Consider the following 15,072-nt stretch of genomic DNA (forward strand, 5'->3'; position numbering starts at 1 on the left):
CACTACTGGCCATTAAAATTCCTACACTCAGAAGAAATGCAGATGATAAACGGGTATTCATTGGACATATGTATTATACTAGAACTGACATGTGATTACATTTTCAAGCAATTTGGGTGCATAGATCCTACAAAGTCAGTACCCAGAACAACCACCTCTGACCGTAATAACGGCCTTGATACACCTGGGCATTGAGTCAAACAGAGCTTGGATGGCGTGAACAGGTACAGCTGCCCATGCAGCTTCAACACGATACCACTGCTCATCAAGTGTAGTGACTGGCGAATTGTGACGAGCCAGTTGCTCGGCCAGCATTGACCAGACGTTTTCAATTGGTGAGAGATCGGGAGAATGTGCTGGCCGGGGCAGCAGTCGAACATTTTCTGTATCCAGAAAGGCCCGTACAGCACCTGCAACCTGCGGTCGTGCATTATCCTGCTGAAATGTAGGGTTTTGCAGGGACAGAATAAAGGGTAGAGCCACGGGTCGTAACACATCTTAAATGTAACGTCCACTGTTCAACGTGCCGTCAATGCGAACAAGAGGTGACCGAGACGTGTAACCAATGGCACCCCATACCATCACGCCGGGTATACGCCAGTATGGCGATGACGAATACACGCTTCCAATGTACGTTTACCGCGACGTCGCCAAACACGGATGCGACGATCATGATGCTGTAAACAGAACCAGGATTCAACCGAAAAAAAGGACGTTTTGCCATTCGTGCACCCAGGTTCGTCGTTGAGTACATCATCGCAGGCGCTCATATCTATGATGCAGCGTCAAGGGTAACCGCAGCCACGATCTCCGAGCTGATAGGCCATGCTGCTGCAAACGTCATCGAACTGTCCGTGGAGATGTTTGTTGTCTTGCAAACGTTCCCATCCGTTGACTCAAGGATCGAGACGGGGCTGCTCGATCCGTTACAGCCATGCGGGTAAGATGCCTGTCATCTCGAGTGCTAGTGATACGAGGCCGTTGGGATCCAGCACGGCGTTCCGTATTACCCTCCTGAACCCACCGATTACATACTCTGCTAACAGTCATTGGATCTCGACCAACGCGAACAGCAATGTCGCGATACGGTAAACCTCAATCGCGATAGGCTACAATCCGACATTTATCAAAGTCGGAAACGTGATGGTACGCATTACTCCTCCTTACACGAGGCATCAGAACAACGTTTCACCAGGGAACGCCGGTCAACTGCCGTTTGTGTATGAGAAATTGGTTGGAAACTTTCCCCATATCTGCACGTTGTAGGTGTAGCCACCGGCGCCAGCCTTGTGTGAATGTTCTGAAATGCTAATCATTTGCATATCACAGCATCTTCTTCCTGTCGGTTAAATTTGGCGTCTGTAGCGCGTCTTTTTCGTGGTGTTTAAATTTTAATGGCCAGTAGTGTATCTTGGACATATCTCGATATCTCCTCTGCTCAACAAAGGAACCCCTGAAATGTCTGGTCACTATTCGACTTTAGAGGAGGAACGCTTCACATAATTTGCTCTTATGATAAGGCCACAATCAGGTACTATCTAATATCATCTTCCGCATATCTTGTCCGCCACTATCGCGCAGACGGCATGTGCCTATGTATTCACTCAAGGGTACAGTGCCTCGTACACGGTGGCACTCTTAATAGCGTGGTCTGCAGTATCACTAGCGTGCTGCCACTGTTACGTGTACTGGGCGCACCGACCTGTATATGGGGGAGTCGGCCCCGTCCTTGAACCACAGCACCAGCTCCACGACGTCGCCGTGCTCCGGCTGCAGCACGCACGGCAGGTGCGCCACCGCCTCCTGCAGCACCGTCACCTCCGACACCGACACTGCAACACACCACACACGACCTCTGAAGATGGACAGACAGACGCGTTTCTATGTGCCATCGTGGTTCGAACTGAACTCTTACCGAGGACCTGATGTGCAATGATAAATGAATAATTTAATAACAAGAGTTCTAACGTCTGTAATTGTTGTAGACTACAAAGGATTATGTTGAATATCGTTTACTCAAGAAAGGTCACTTCAGAAAATTGGGAAGTGGTCCTACGATATTCAGTTAAAGTACAGACAGAGAATACCCCTGTAAAATGCAGTTCAAATGGTTCAAATGGCTCTGAGCACTATGGGGCTTAACTTCTGAGGTCATCAGTCCCCTTGAACTTAGAACTATTTAAATTTAACCAACCTAAGGACATCACACACATCCATGCCCGAGGCAGGATTCGAACCTGCGAACGTAGCGGTCGCGCGGTTCCAGACTGTAGCGCCTAGAACCGCTCGGCCACTCCGGCCGGCTGATGCTGGCAAAGTTTCATGAATTTATTTATAAAAGTATAAAAAGTGGAAATTAAAATGTCCTTTGGTGCATCTCCTGCTCCAAGTCGATCCGTTTGACGTCCTGCCCCCCCCCCCCCCAACCCCTTAATATTCGTGAAAATGGAAAAAGTGAAGAGTCATACCGTGGAGCATATTGAGACCTCTTGAAATATAAAGTCCCTTCAAAGTTAAAGTATGACAGCTGCTATTCATTGCCCAGAATCAGTCACCTATATGACTGAATCACAGATATTGCCATAGGGAGGTCTGTCTTCCTCCAGCACTCAACATAAAGTGTTAAGAATTGTTGCCTTGAGCCCATTGCTCCATATGTCCCAGTCTCCACTTGACTCCTATAGTGTCATACTGTCTGCTTTTCCATTGCTGAAGGCTGTCCCCACCAAAATACATCGTTTTGAAGCTCTCATACATGATTTGATGCAGTATGACCACTTTCACGACTTTACCAATACATTACAACAGTATTTAAATAAAGAAATGCTGCAAAAATTGTGTCACACTCAAATAATTTATAAAAGTTTTAAATGAAGGTTTGTCAATAAATAAGTAAACCAATATTCTTGTGAAAGTGCACTTATGATAGATTTTCATTTATCATTAGTGCATATTGATTAAAGAATTATGTAGACCTGCTAGTCTTTCAGTTCTCGGTTCAGTTGTGGTGTCCGCTCACTTACGTGACTGGCCACTTTTAAATTAGCACCGTTTTTTTAGTTGTGTCCGCAATAATATTCAAATAAAATTACCTGCAAAATAGTAAACTGTTCATTAAAAATAACACAAATATGAGAACTATGAAGAATTCATACTGTATTCATTCTGAAATAGTTCATTCTCTGCTAAATAGCAACTTCTGTAGCTTTAAAGATATTGGAATATTATTGTGCCATTGGATGTGCCTCATAGCTAGTGGGAGCTATGAAACAGTCATCAATATAAATAAAAAAATTGTTTAAATGAAATAATTCTTAATACAACACGTTTTTGGAATGAACTAAAAGTCATAAAATTCATCCTAGCCCTATGCAGATTCCTAACACCAAATACGGGGTGAACATTAACAAAACCAACAAACTGCAGCACTGACAGATTCCTGACTCGAAATGGAGGAAAGAAGGTCCAGTGAATGTGTGTCTGGATATGCATATTGCCACTGTAGATGGTGCTGACGAATGGAAGTTCCTCTGATCACGTATCGTGTATTCCTTGAGTGTTGCAGACTGTGTGATTGACGCAACCCATTGTAAGCAGCAGATTTGTCCGGTATTCATGTCTGGAACAAGCCGAGATGGTGTCCGTGTATGGCCAAGCAGATGGGAACGGTCGAGAGGAGGCATGGATATACCAAAGAAGTACCCTCACAGACATCAACCACATCACACAACATTTCAAATTCTTTATGGATGTTTTCGTGATCATGGGTCTTTCAGTTAGAAGAAAGTGCAGGGAGGTGGCGGACTGTGTGTGCACCAGATCTGGAGGACCAGGTTCTACAAGATTTTGAGACGAACTCTCGTACAAGCTCCAGACAAGTGGCCCGCCAACATTATATAAGCCAAAGTACGATTTTGTGTATCCTGCATGACAATCGCTACCATACCTATCACCCGCAACGAGTGCAAGGGTGATCAGCAGCGGATTTCCCTCCATGGCACGGATTTTTGTCGATGGTTTTTGTACCAGATAGACACAATTATGAAATGTCTGTCTCTTTACCGATGAAGCAATCTTTATTAGAACTGGCATCATCTACCTGCATAATCGTCGTCTGTGCTCTAGAGACATCCCCCGAGGAATGGTTGAGACGTTTCATCAGCATTGGCTCAGCATCAATGTACAGGAATGATTTCTTAGCGACCACGTACTTGGACTAATTATTATTTCACAACCAAAATAGGCAACAGCTCCGTGTTGCGCTATGAAATTGAGCTGTGAGTCACAGAGATGCAGAGGGGTGCCTCACACAGAGAGAGCATTTCAGATCGCCCCTGAGACCTACAACATAAAGAGTCGCTTCTCGGCTTTTGGCAAGACCATTGTGCAGGTTAAAAAAAAAGAAAAATCAGGGTTTTTATTTATGATAGTATACATTAAATCACTAACAAGTCTTGCAGCTTCACAAACCTGGACATGCTGCAGAATACTATGCCTGGACTGATTGACAATACATCTTTGACGATATGGCAGGTTATGTGGTTTCTCAATGGCGGAGCACCGCCTCAATCCCGCATTGCGGTTCTTCGACGCCTCAAGAACGGACTTTAGGTAGGACGCAGAGGTCCTGTAGCATAGCCTGCTAGATCGCTGGACTTAAACCCCCTCGATTTTAGCCTCTGGTGGCATCTGAAAAGCATCGTGTATGCTGAACCGATTCCTTATGTGCAGACCCTTCAACAGCGTGTCCACAACGCCTACGACTCTTTTCGGAGAGAGATCAGAAAGTGCGAAAGAGTGCGGCAATCTACCATGAAAACGTCTATTTCGTCCTCCCATGTAGGTCACTTTTAACATCTGTTGTGACGTGGATACGTCGCAGCTGTGTACTCTGTTACGGGACGATTTGTTGCCGTTGTCCGTTTTTTCGGATACACATTCATAGGATTTTTTTTACTCCATTTCTAGTCGGAAATCCGCTCCTACAGTTTGTCGATTTCTTAACTTTCACTCTGTATATAGTTCTGAAAATTTCTGTTTCTGAACTTTTAATGCAACGACAATATACTTAAGATTTATAATGAAAAACCAGGGGCGCATGCAACGAAATATTCATGCAGTCATTATTTACTGTATGCGTCCCATGCGTTTCGGTACAGAACTTACAAGTACTTTCCTAGCTATTAAAAATTTACAATCACAAATTTTGTCGACTTTTTGTATGGGACTAGGAGAAATAACTATTTTAATTTCTTAGTTCGTTTTAAAAATGTGTCAAACTAAACAAAATTATATTTTAATGATTATTTTCTGTTTATCAGACTTGTGCGTGTGAAATTTTTCAGAGGTTATAAACGTTTTGATGAAATTAGATGGGAGACGTGTTATATTAAAGGATTGTTTCAGTGTCTCTTCACCTGATCATATTTGGAATAGAATAGTGCTACATCTACCTATTAATAAGGCATTAAATTGTTAAAGTGATATTTTCCTAAAAAAATTAAATAAGGAAACAAAGAGGAAAAACAAAGTACCCTTCGCCACACATCAGAATGAAAGTGAGTTAATATTGCATTGTAATACATTTCAAAGCTATGTAGAAACTTTCAAGTCTCTAGCTCATTGGGAAGTCAGTTTGAAATAAATTACAAAATTCGTACGGAACATGCAGACATGAAAATGAAGTAGTAGTCTCCCCCACACAGCAGGAAACAGGCAATAAAGTCACCTAATGAAAACATCTTAAAAACGTGTAAAGGAGAAACACTGGAAAACATGCAAATATTCAAATACCTGGTTAGTAGTTGTAGCAAGTTTCACATGTGAAGTGACAGTGTAATGTCAAACTTATGACCAAATACGAGAAAATGCACATTTTGGTCTGAAAAACTACCAACTGTAAGGAATTTTTATTAATTTAAAAACTGTGGTGTGAAATGTTTTCTGATCTACAAGTATGGCATTCAGAAACAAAGCGTTATTCCAGATTAAATCGTTTTCGGATCTCTTTCTCAGTAGCCTGCAGAAAATGCTAATTGTCATAGATTTGAAGTGCTTAACAGAATTCTGCATGGTGAATGCAAGACGATGAGAAACTCATGTTACTGTGTAACTGACTTGTAAAATTGTCCGTAAGTGAATACGGGATGGTAAACCGTCGCTAACGCCTGGTAAAAAATAGTTACCTGCAACAAAAAATTGAGTTGATTTTCCTATTTAACAATAACTATAGTTAAAAAATTCTCATAACTAGCTTCTTGAAACTAAAAAGAGACATGACATTGAAGATCAAATCCTCCCTTAACGTGTCCATGCCTTCTATCCAAAAAAGTCCCCGTAATTGTGTTTCTTTTATAATCTGTTGTACACTGCCTAATATTATCTGAAGGAGAAGTCAACTTTCGTAATACTCGATGCGTATTTACACGTTTAAGATTCCTACCACGTGAGAACAATAAGATAAGTTACATGTAGTTGTTTTTTAGTCTGCAGGAATTACTCGGTTTTGGAGGTATTTTAAAGAGAACTGGAACGGAACTGCTTCTCTCTCCTAGGAGAGGGGTGTGGGAAATCAGTGAGAAGGGGCGCAGCTGCAGATGAGCCCTGAGTCATTAAAACCACAGATTACGGACATCTCTGATTCTGAGAGACCACAGTGGTGCAATCTTCCCATGTTCTCTGATCTACAGCCACAAACACTGCCCTTTCTTCTCAAAAACGGAACTTCACATGAGTTTCCAATTGTTTATTGCCTGTGGCAAGCGTGATGGATGGCCTTTGTCGAAATTATTTGTGAAAACTTTAGAAATGTAAGACATTCATACCCCATGAATAACCTTTTCCCGTAGTAAGGGGGTGGTATATTTGACTGTATACTGTTACTTTTCTTTTTACACATAAAATAATACCTGTGTGAATCTAAAAGTACAGATAATAGCGCAATATAGCTTTCACAAAGTATCCAGAGATGCAGGACATCTATTAAATTAGTGCAAACATTTATTTCCAACACAATCGCAATTTTTCGCCAACTGATGTCAGTTCAAGTGAGTTAGTATTCTTGACAGTCATGCGCGTGAGCTCACGGCCGTATCATTTAGACAGGCGTTAACTGATAAACCTCGCATTTCCACTGTATGCTGTACAATCTGTTTTCATTATTTTCTGTTACTAATAGAGTGTAAGCCTATTTAAAAGATTGTGGCCATCTGTTGCAGACACGCCATGGTTTCACCAGCCGATAAAAAATTTAACTACGAAAATTTTTGCAGCTACGTAATCTGCAAGACACGTTTTTCTACATTGTGCCTCTTGATGACTGGGTATTGTGTGCTGTCCTTAAGTTAGTTAGGTTTAAGTAGTTCTAAGTTCTAGGGGACTGATGACCATAGATGTTAAGTCCCATAGTGCTCAGAGCCATTTGAACCATTATTTAGAGCTTACATTGTACTGTGAAATATACATGGTGATGTTAGAAATGGTTTTGAGTGCTTTATCTTGGATTTCGGTATATTCTGCACATGTGAAACAAATTGTGTGTCTATTACTACGGAATAAATGCTAGTATTCCTTCAAACCTTAGCTTTGTGCGTTATACAAAGCTTCCTTGTCTCCGGATGTCTTCCACATCAGATTCATGATTTTCCTGTTCAATATGCGCTACCATGTTTGGGAATGATAACATGACTCCATAATCAGAATAGTTTCACAAGAGATAAGAAGCTGTGAAAAAGAAATTATCTTTTGCGATGTACTTTACTCGGTTTACTAATCAAACCTAAGTATTTATGTTTGCTGTGTGCTTTTTCTTTCCTTCTTCAGTCATCAGTCTTCTTACCGGTTGGATGCGGCCTGCCACGAATTCATATTTTGCAGCGATCCGGTTTTTAAGAATTCGTAGAAACTAAGATAGTCTCTGATCGCCAAGTTGCGCTCACGACGATCCGTAGGCACAGACTATCGGTATGCTGGGTCACGCAAGCAAACCCCAATATTTTAGTGGGTATCAACAGCAGATCTCATTGAAAATTACCATTCTGTAAAAAAAGAAGGAAAAACAAAGGTTTTCATCGTACCCATTTGGCACTATGAAGGTTTGCTTCTTGATATATAAGTGAAGTGACCGCTTTCTAAAACGTCCAAATATTAAAGGAATGCGGCTTCTTAAATCAATAATGTAAACTTAAGGCGGCAGCCTTTAATTTTTATTATTGCATTAAATAACTAGAAAAGAAGCGGGTTGGGTACGATACAATGAAAACGTTTATACTACGAAGTGCGAATTTATTTATCGGTTTCTTTTAAAATAACCTTTTGACACAACCACTTAAATTACCAGTGTGCCGACATACCCGCTGCGAAGAGTATTCCATCCCTCCTAGCTAAAACTTTCAGTAAATGGACAGTACTCTTAACAACTTGACGAATTTCTTTGTGCTTTAATTTGCAGCTCTTCAACAATCACGAAACGCAACAGCCAGCGAGAGATTTTTTCTTGTTAAATCATGTAGGATATAGTTTAACTTTCACTGAGTTGGGCCGGCCGATGTGACCGAGCGGTTCTAGGCGCTTCAGTCTGGAACCGCGCGACCGCTACAGTCGCAGTTTCGAATCCTACCTCGGGCATGGATGTGTGTGATGTCCTTAGGTTAGTTAGGTTTAAGTAGTTGTAAGTTCTAGGGAACTGATGACCTCAGATGTTAAGTCCCATAGTCGTCAGAGCCATTTGAACCATCACTGAGTTTGAATTTCCAGACTTCAACAACTGAATGAACAACGAAGTAGTCAGAAGTCGGAAGATGTAGACCCCCAGACATTGGTTTGTGTTCTGTTTGACCTGTATCACCCGTACTTGAAATTATAGGATGTTTCCATGTCTTGCGTTTCAAAATCGTTAAAATGGATAAATATATAGTTAAACAAAAAAGGACTCGAATGATAATCGTGATGGTGATGGTGATGTCGAAACGACAGCGCGTAGCAATAAAACTGATTTAGCTTCTCCACGAATACTAATACCGGTACTGAAACTGACCGGACTTTTCAAAAACAAAAAAATGGTTCAAATGGCTCTGAGCACTATGGGACTTAACATCTGTGGTCATCAGTCCCCTAGAACTTAGAACTACTTAAACCTAACTAACCTATGGGCATCACACACATCCATGCCCGAGGCAGGATTCAAACCTGCGACCGTAGCAGTCGTGCGGTTCCGGACTGAGCGCCTAGAACCGCTAGACCACCGCGGCCGGCTTTCATAAACATTGGGTAAAAACATGTAGATGGATTTAGTATGACGAAAAAAAAAAGAGTTTCTTGTTCTTTGCGTAGGTCTTCGTGTGAAAACAAGAGATCACTCCCAAAAACTGTTACTGAAAACAATGATTCCTGTAATTCATTCGTTAAGTACAGCTTTAAGAACTTGTCCGTTGCTCTAAAACGATACAAATCTCACGAAAAAAGTCATTTTCATATGTTTTCAGTTAGTACAAATAATTCTATGAACAAAGGAATAAATATTCTGTTATCAGTTAGTCATTCTAAAGCAAAGGGAATGCAGGCCGCTGCTGTTTGTTTCACGATAATTTGTATTAAAACATTGTTCTCCGTTTGCCAAGGATTGGTCTTACGTGGTCATGTTGATGAGTCTTCTAATTTTGTCAGTCTTCTGAAATTACGTTCCGAGAATGTTCCCGAACTGAAACTATAGCTTAATCAGACTAGTTACAGGTGGAGGCATCATGAAATTATAACATTGGTAAGCATGTCTCTTCAGAGAATTTTTATTCATCTAATAAAATAATATGATTTATATGCATTAATGTTGGACGAGACATGCAGTAAATCAACTGAGAGCAGATGTATGTTTGTTTTCTCACTGTTGACCAAAATCTTGCAGCACTTAAGTTGTTCTGTGTTTTTAATGAGCTGCTCACATTAACTGAAGGATATATTATTAAGATATTCTATTTCTGTGAACAGCTCTCATGGACAATGATATGACGGCGCAACAAACGTTAGAGGTAGTCTGCAAGGATTACAGTCACCGATAACAGAAATTAAACTCAGAGCTGTTTACACACACTGCGTCACTCATTCCCTAAATTCAGTCGTTCAAGGCTCATTTAATAACAATGCAGTATTAAGAGATATTCTGTCAATTCCCAAAGATTTGACTTCATTAATTCGTCGTTCACTCAAGAGACCACGAAAATGCGGAATTCTTAAACAATTGCTTTAACTGCTTTCAGATTCTTATCACACTGAAACAGACTGGACTTATTTTAAACTCTATTTCATATCAACATACTACCTTTTGTTTTCCAAAGAATATAAAAACTTAATTCAGTGTTTCAAAAAGTTTCACTGAATTTCCGCTATGCTCATAATTCTGTAGATGTTGCTTTGTCTTCAATAGAAGAAGCCAGAAATATAGATATATTTTTATCACTTTCGGAACAGCTAAATTTGGAAATTAGTGGTAAGGTCTTATGGAATCAAACTGCTGAGGTCATCGGTCCCTAAGCTTACACACTACTTAATGTAACTTAAACAATCTTACGCTAAGGACGACACACACACCGATGCCCGAGGGCGGATTCGAACCTCCTACGGGGGCAGCCGCTCGGACCATGACAAGACGTCCTTAGACCGCGCTGATACACCGCGCGGCGGAACAACTAAAGAAATGTGTGATGCATTGCAATTAAGTCTAGGTTAGGTAGTGATGACAAGCATAATTCATCAGATATTAAAGAAAAGTAGCGAATTTTATTTTTTGAAGTAGTGGATCAAACAGTAAGCAGATTTAAATGCAGATTTCCGCTCGAAACAATTTCACATTTTGTCAAAATAGAGCAGTTTTTATTATGAATGGAAGATAGTAGCTACATTACTTCGTTTTATGGTGACGGTTTCGACTGCGTAAGAATGACTCTTCATAGAGATATTTTGTCGCATGTGGTAAAACCGAATAATGTTATAGTAGATAGTTTTGAAAGTGTTATGCAATACTTGAGTTGGAAAGAGGGTGAGAAGTATGGAGCTCTGAAGCACATGATACCAGAATATGTAAAATTACTGCAAGTTCTTTTAATGATACCTGTATTCACGTATACTGCAGAACGTTCGTTTTCTGCACTTCAAAAACTGGAAACTTACATGAGACCCACCATGAACCAAGACTGGTTAAATCATGTAACGTTATTGAACATCCATTGCGATTTCGCAAGGGAACTGAAACTGGAACCTCTAATCAACGAATTCATCAGCAAAACAACTGTCAGGAGGAGCACGTCCCAGTCTCCCCCCATTTAGAAGAGTGATCATGTAGTTTAAGCTACTTTTTCAGCATTTACATTTACTATAATTATATAGGGGGTAACTGAGTGTTAAAATGTAACATGATGAGCATAACCGAAGATTTTCAGAAGTCTGCTACTGTGCTACGATCATCATCAGATAACATTTTAAAAAGCACGTAGAACGCCGAAAGGCTGCCTATTGAATCTTCTAGAGGAAAGAGAAGTCTAAGGGTACAGGAAAGACCAACCCGCTAAAATTCTGACAAACAAAACGAATTCACATCGAGGGCCAAGTTTTCACTGTATGACAGGCTGTTGTAGTCCTTGCACATCCTGATTTTCCTGCCCTGTCCTTCTGATTCCTGTTCCTGTGCCTCCGCTGCCCACGTCTCATTCACATGTGCGCACCTCCTTCGTCTTTTACATTTTTCGTGTCATCTCGACACTTGTTTCCATGCTCTCTCTGTATGTATAGCTTCTTTCGTGTCTCGTTACGCTGCTGTCAGCTAATTTCATAACGTACAATATACATCGAGGATACGCACACTGTTGGAAAAAGAATTACTATAACCTTTTAGAAGTTTCCAGTTCACACAAGATTTATTGTTACAACAGTGCATATGGAGTACCTGGAAAGATTATGTTTACAGATCTTCAGGAAAGGCGGTTCTGAGGTATCAGGTATAGACGCGTGCTGAAACACCCATATTATTACGTTGTGTAGCCTCCACTTGAGGCAATGCCGGCGCTGAATGTGGCATCAAGTCGGTCGTACAGATAACGAGTACCGTCCTGGAATATGTTACACCACGCCTGCTCCACCTGTTCACGTAGCTCTGTAAGGCTTTTTGGTTGACGCGTTACACGAGTCACTTCTCGTCCCCATCATATCTCACACGTCCTCGACTGGAGACAAGTCCGGAGATCATGCCGGCCAGGGAACGTACTGTACGTCTTGCAGAGCACGTTGAGTTTCTATGAAGAATTACCGTACCGACCGCTGGTTAGCGTCTCCTCCAGAAACCCCAAAGGTGAACAGGAATTGTAACTAATGGCATACCAGATTATAAAGCCAGTGTGTCTCGGACGAATACACTCTACGAGACAGCGGCCACTGGGTTTACGTCGTACGCTCCAACGATCATCATTTCGTGCGGGTAGAATATGCTTTCATCGCTGAAGACCATGGCCTGCTATTCCATCTTCCAAGTGATCCTCTGTTTGCACCCGTCAAGCCGTACTCGTCGATGCTGTGGCGTGAGTGGAAGACAGGCTAGAGATGTGCATGCCCTTAGTGGTCACGCTAATAATTGGTTCGCAACAGTTTGTGTTGACACATGCCCTCTTTATCTGCGCTGTGGTAGCTGTACCATCTACCACAGCTGCCCTTACAATACGACGATTCTGGCGGGCGTTTCTACTGCGCGGGCGTCCATAACCTCGCCTACGGGTTTGAGAATGTTCACCTGACCACTGATACCTGTTTAGTTGCACAGCTGACTCAGCACGTTCAACCTGTGTGACATTTCTCCGGCAGAACCATCCCCCCACCCACACACCCCACACCCCCTACACTCGGAAGGCCACAATTTGACCGATTTCAGAGTCGGTCATTTGGTTTGCAGAACTGAGCCTTCTATGCCGTCATCGGATCAAAATCGACGTCGTCTTTCCTGGTGTACTAATACATCTTTTTCCGGCAATGTATTTGAGAGCTGGCATTTATAATTTTAGCTAATGTCTTATTGTGGATACATTGATTAGGAATGCGCTCTATGCCCTTGCTAGTCCACTTGTCTACTTTTTGTGTCATTTTAATGTACCCTTCACGTTTTGTTTTGCTTACGGTATAGCAGAGTAAGTTTCGTCTGGTTCGTGGTTACCAATTTTGATGTTAAGTTTCTCTCTGATACAGCTTTCATCAATCCTTATTTTTCTCGTCTTTCTTAGGTTTACTCTCAAGCCAAGCTCTGTACTCATTAGACTGTTCATTCCATTAATGGATCTTACATTTATTGTTCACTTTCACTAAGGACAGCTATGTCCTCAGTGAATATCTTTCCAAGATTTTCACACTGTATTTTTAATACCGATCTTGTACCTTTCTTTTACGTCCGTAATTTTTTCTGGCGATAGATTACATTCCTATCTTACACCCTTTTTAATTTCAGCACTTCCTTCCTGGTTGTCATTGTTATGGTAGCCCCTTCATTCTTGTATATATTGTGTATTATCCGTCTTTCGCCATAGTTCCTCCTATTTTTTCATAATTTCAAAGACATTGACTATTTTTTCTCCTTTTTTACTTATACTTTCCAACGTCTTGCACCATTTGACATAGCCGATCGCTTTTTCCTCGTCGACAAGTCATGTCTTTGATTTTTCTTAACCAGCCTCTCAGGTGTCCTTACCTTTCCCAGAGCGACAGTGATCGTCACTATCCAACCCCTACTCTCTGCTTAACAATGGAATTTCCTTTGCACTCTTAACGTTTACGCCTCTGCCTTTAATGTCACAGGAGGTAACCAACTGATATTCATCTCATTTCAAAGCAAACATGTGCCTAATTACGCAAAGCGATAACGAAATCCTGAAGGTCTATCTCATCATTGCTTCAGTGGGAATTCACTGTTTACGAGTAATTCCAGTGCTAATGATAATATTCTGTGGTCATAAGCGTGGTTCCAAAGCGACCCTATAGTGGACATATAACGAAATTCGACCGGGCATTCGGCACTGTACGCTTCTGTTACACACGAACGGTATCAACACGGGCTTGTCATGCTCTGAAAGGACGCGTGTCATACAAGATCTGAAACTGACCGGTCCACGTAGAGAGATTACCTGCTCTGCCGACGAGATAATGCCAGCGCGGTGAAGCTTCGTCTCTCTCTCTCTCTCTCTCTCTCTCTCTCTATCTCTCTCTCTGTCTCCCTCTCTCGGCTGCCTCTGCATCCTCGATCAGTGCTCAATATATATTCATGAATCCAGGAACACATACACGGAAATTCTGCCTCACGCCGTACAGTTTTCAGCAGACCACGCACACCTACGGTTACCACCGAAAAGGGCAACGAAAATACAGAAGCCGGATAGCAGATTATGAATACAAAGTTACACATCATCGTTGCACTCCAGTAACATTTATTTCAAATGACATTTTATTCCGTACTGAGCTACTCCATTGCAAAAGTGAGTGACACATTATGTGTAAGCAACAGTGTTTAGGGACAAATTACATTTCTGAATAGGTAAATTTCATCGGAGAGCGGGTGGGAAATTCGGATGGTACATGATAATTACATCTTTCGAACAAATTATAAAGAAGTAAACTGTCTATAAATTCATTTATACCCATTCACCCACCCACCCACACAATACTCATTCTCATTCTCCCCCCCCCCACCTCACTCTCTCTCTCTCTCTGTTTGTGAGTGTGTGTGTGTGTGTGTGTGTGTGTGTGTGTGTGTGTGTGTGTGTGTGTGTTTTCCAGCATCGCTATGGAATGGCTCGAGCAATTTCATGCAGACATTTACATATAAAATAGTACCAGGAAACAATTATCGTGGCAGTAACACACTGTGAAAAAGCTACACTTCGCGAATGAATCCAGAGGGCTGCTCGGTGTTGTCCGGCGGCCAAAATGAATCATTTGAACGGGGACAGAGAGGCACAGGATCAGGCTCATCGATCTCTAGGTCGTTGTTGACTATCCAGACGTTGGAGCTAGTTCTTCTAAAATGGTTCAAATGGCTCTGAGCACTATGGG

At 41.6% G+C, this 15,072-nt stretch overlaps 1 protein-coding gene across 1 annotated transcript in view; it reads right to left on the minus strand.

Annotated features, from left to right (window-relative positions):
- LOC126246320 (uncharacterized) overlaps positions 1-15,072 on the minus strand; it is a 317,353-nt gene that overhangs the window by 87,064 nt on the left and 215,217 nt on the right. The window contains exon 2 of the mRNA XM_049948388.1: positions 1,703-1,832. Within this exon, the coding sequence (XP_049804345.1) occupies positions 1,703-1,832 (130 nt within the window). The remainder of the gene's footprint in view (positions 1-1,702; positions 1,833-15,072) is intronic.

The sequence above is a fragment of the Schistocerca nitens genome, chromosome 1 (assembly GCF_023898315.1).
Source record: "Schistocerca nitens isolate TAMUIC-IGC-003100 chromosome 1, iqSchNite1.1, whole genome shotgun sequence".
In the NCBI taxonomy this organism is placed as follows: domain Eukaryota; kingdom Metazoa; phylum Arthropoda; class Insecta; order Orthoptera; family Acrididae; genus Schistocerca; species Schistocerca nitens.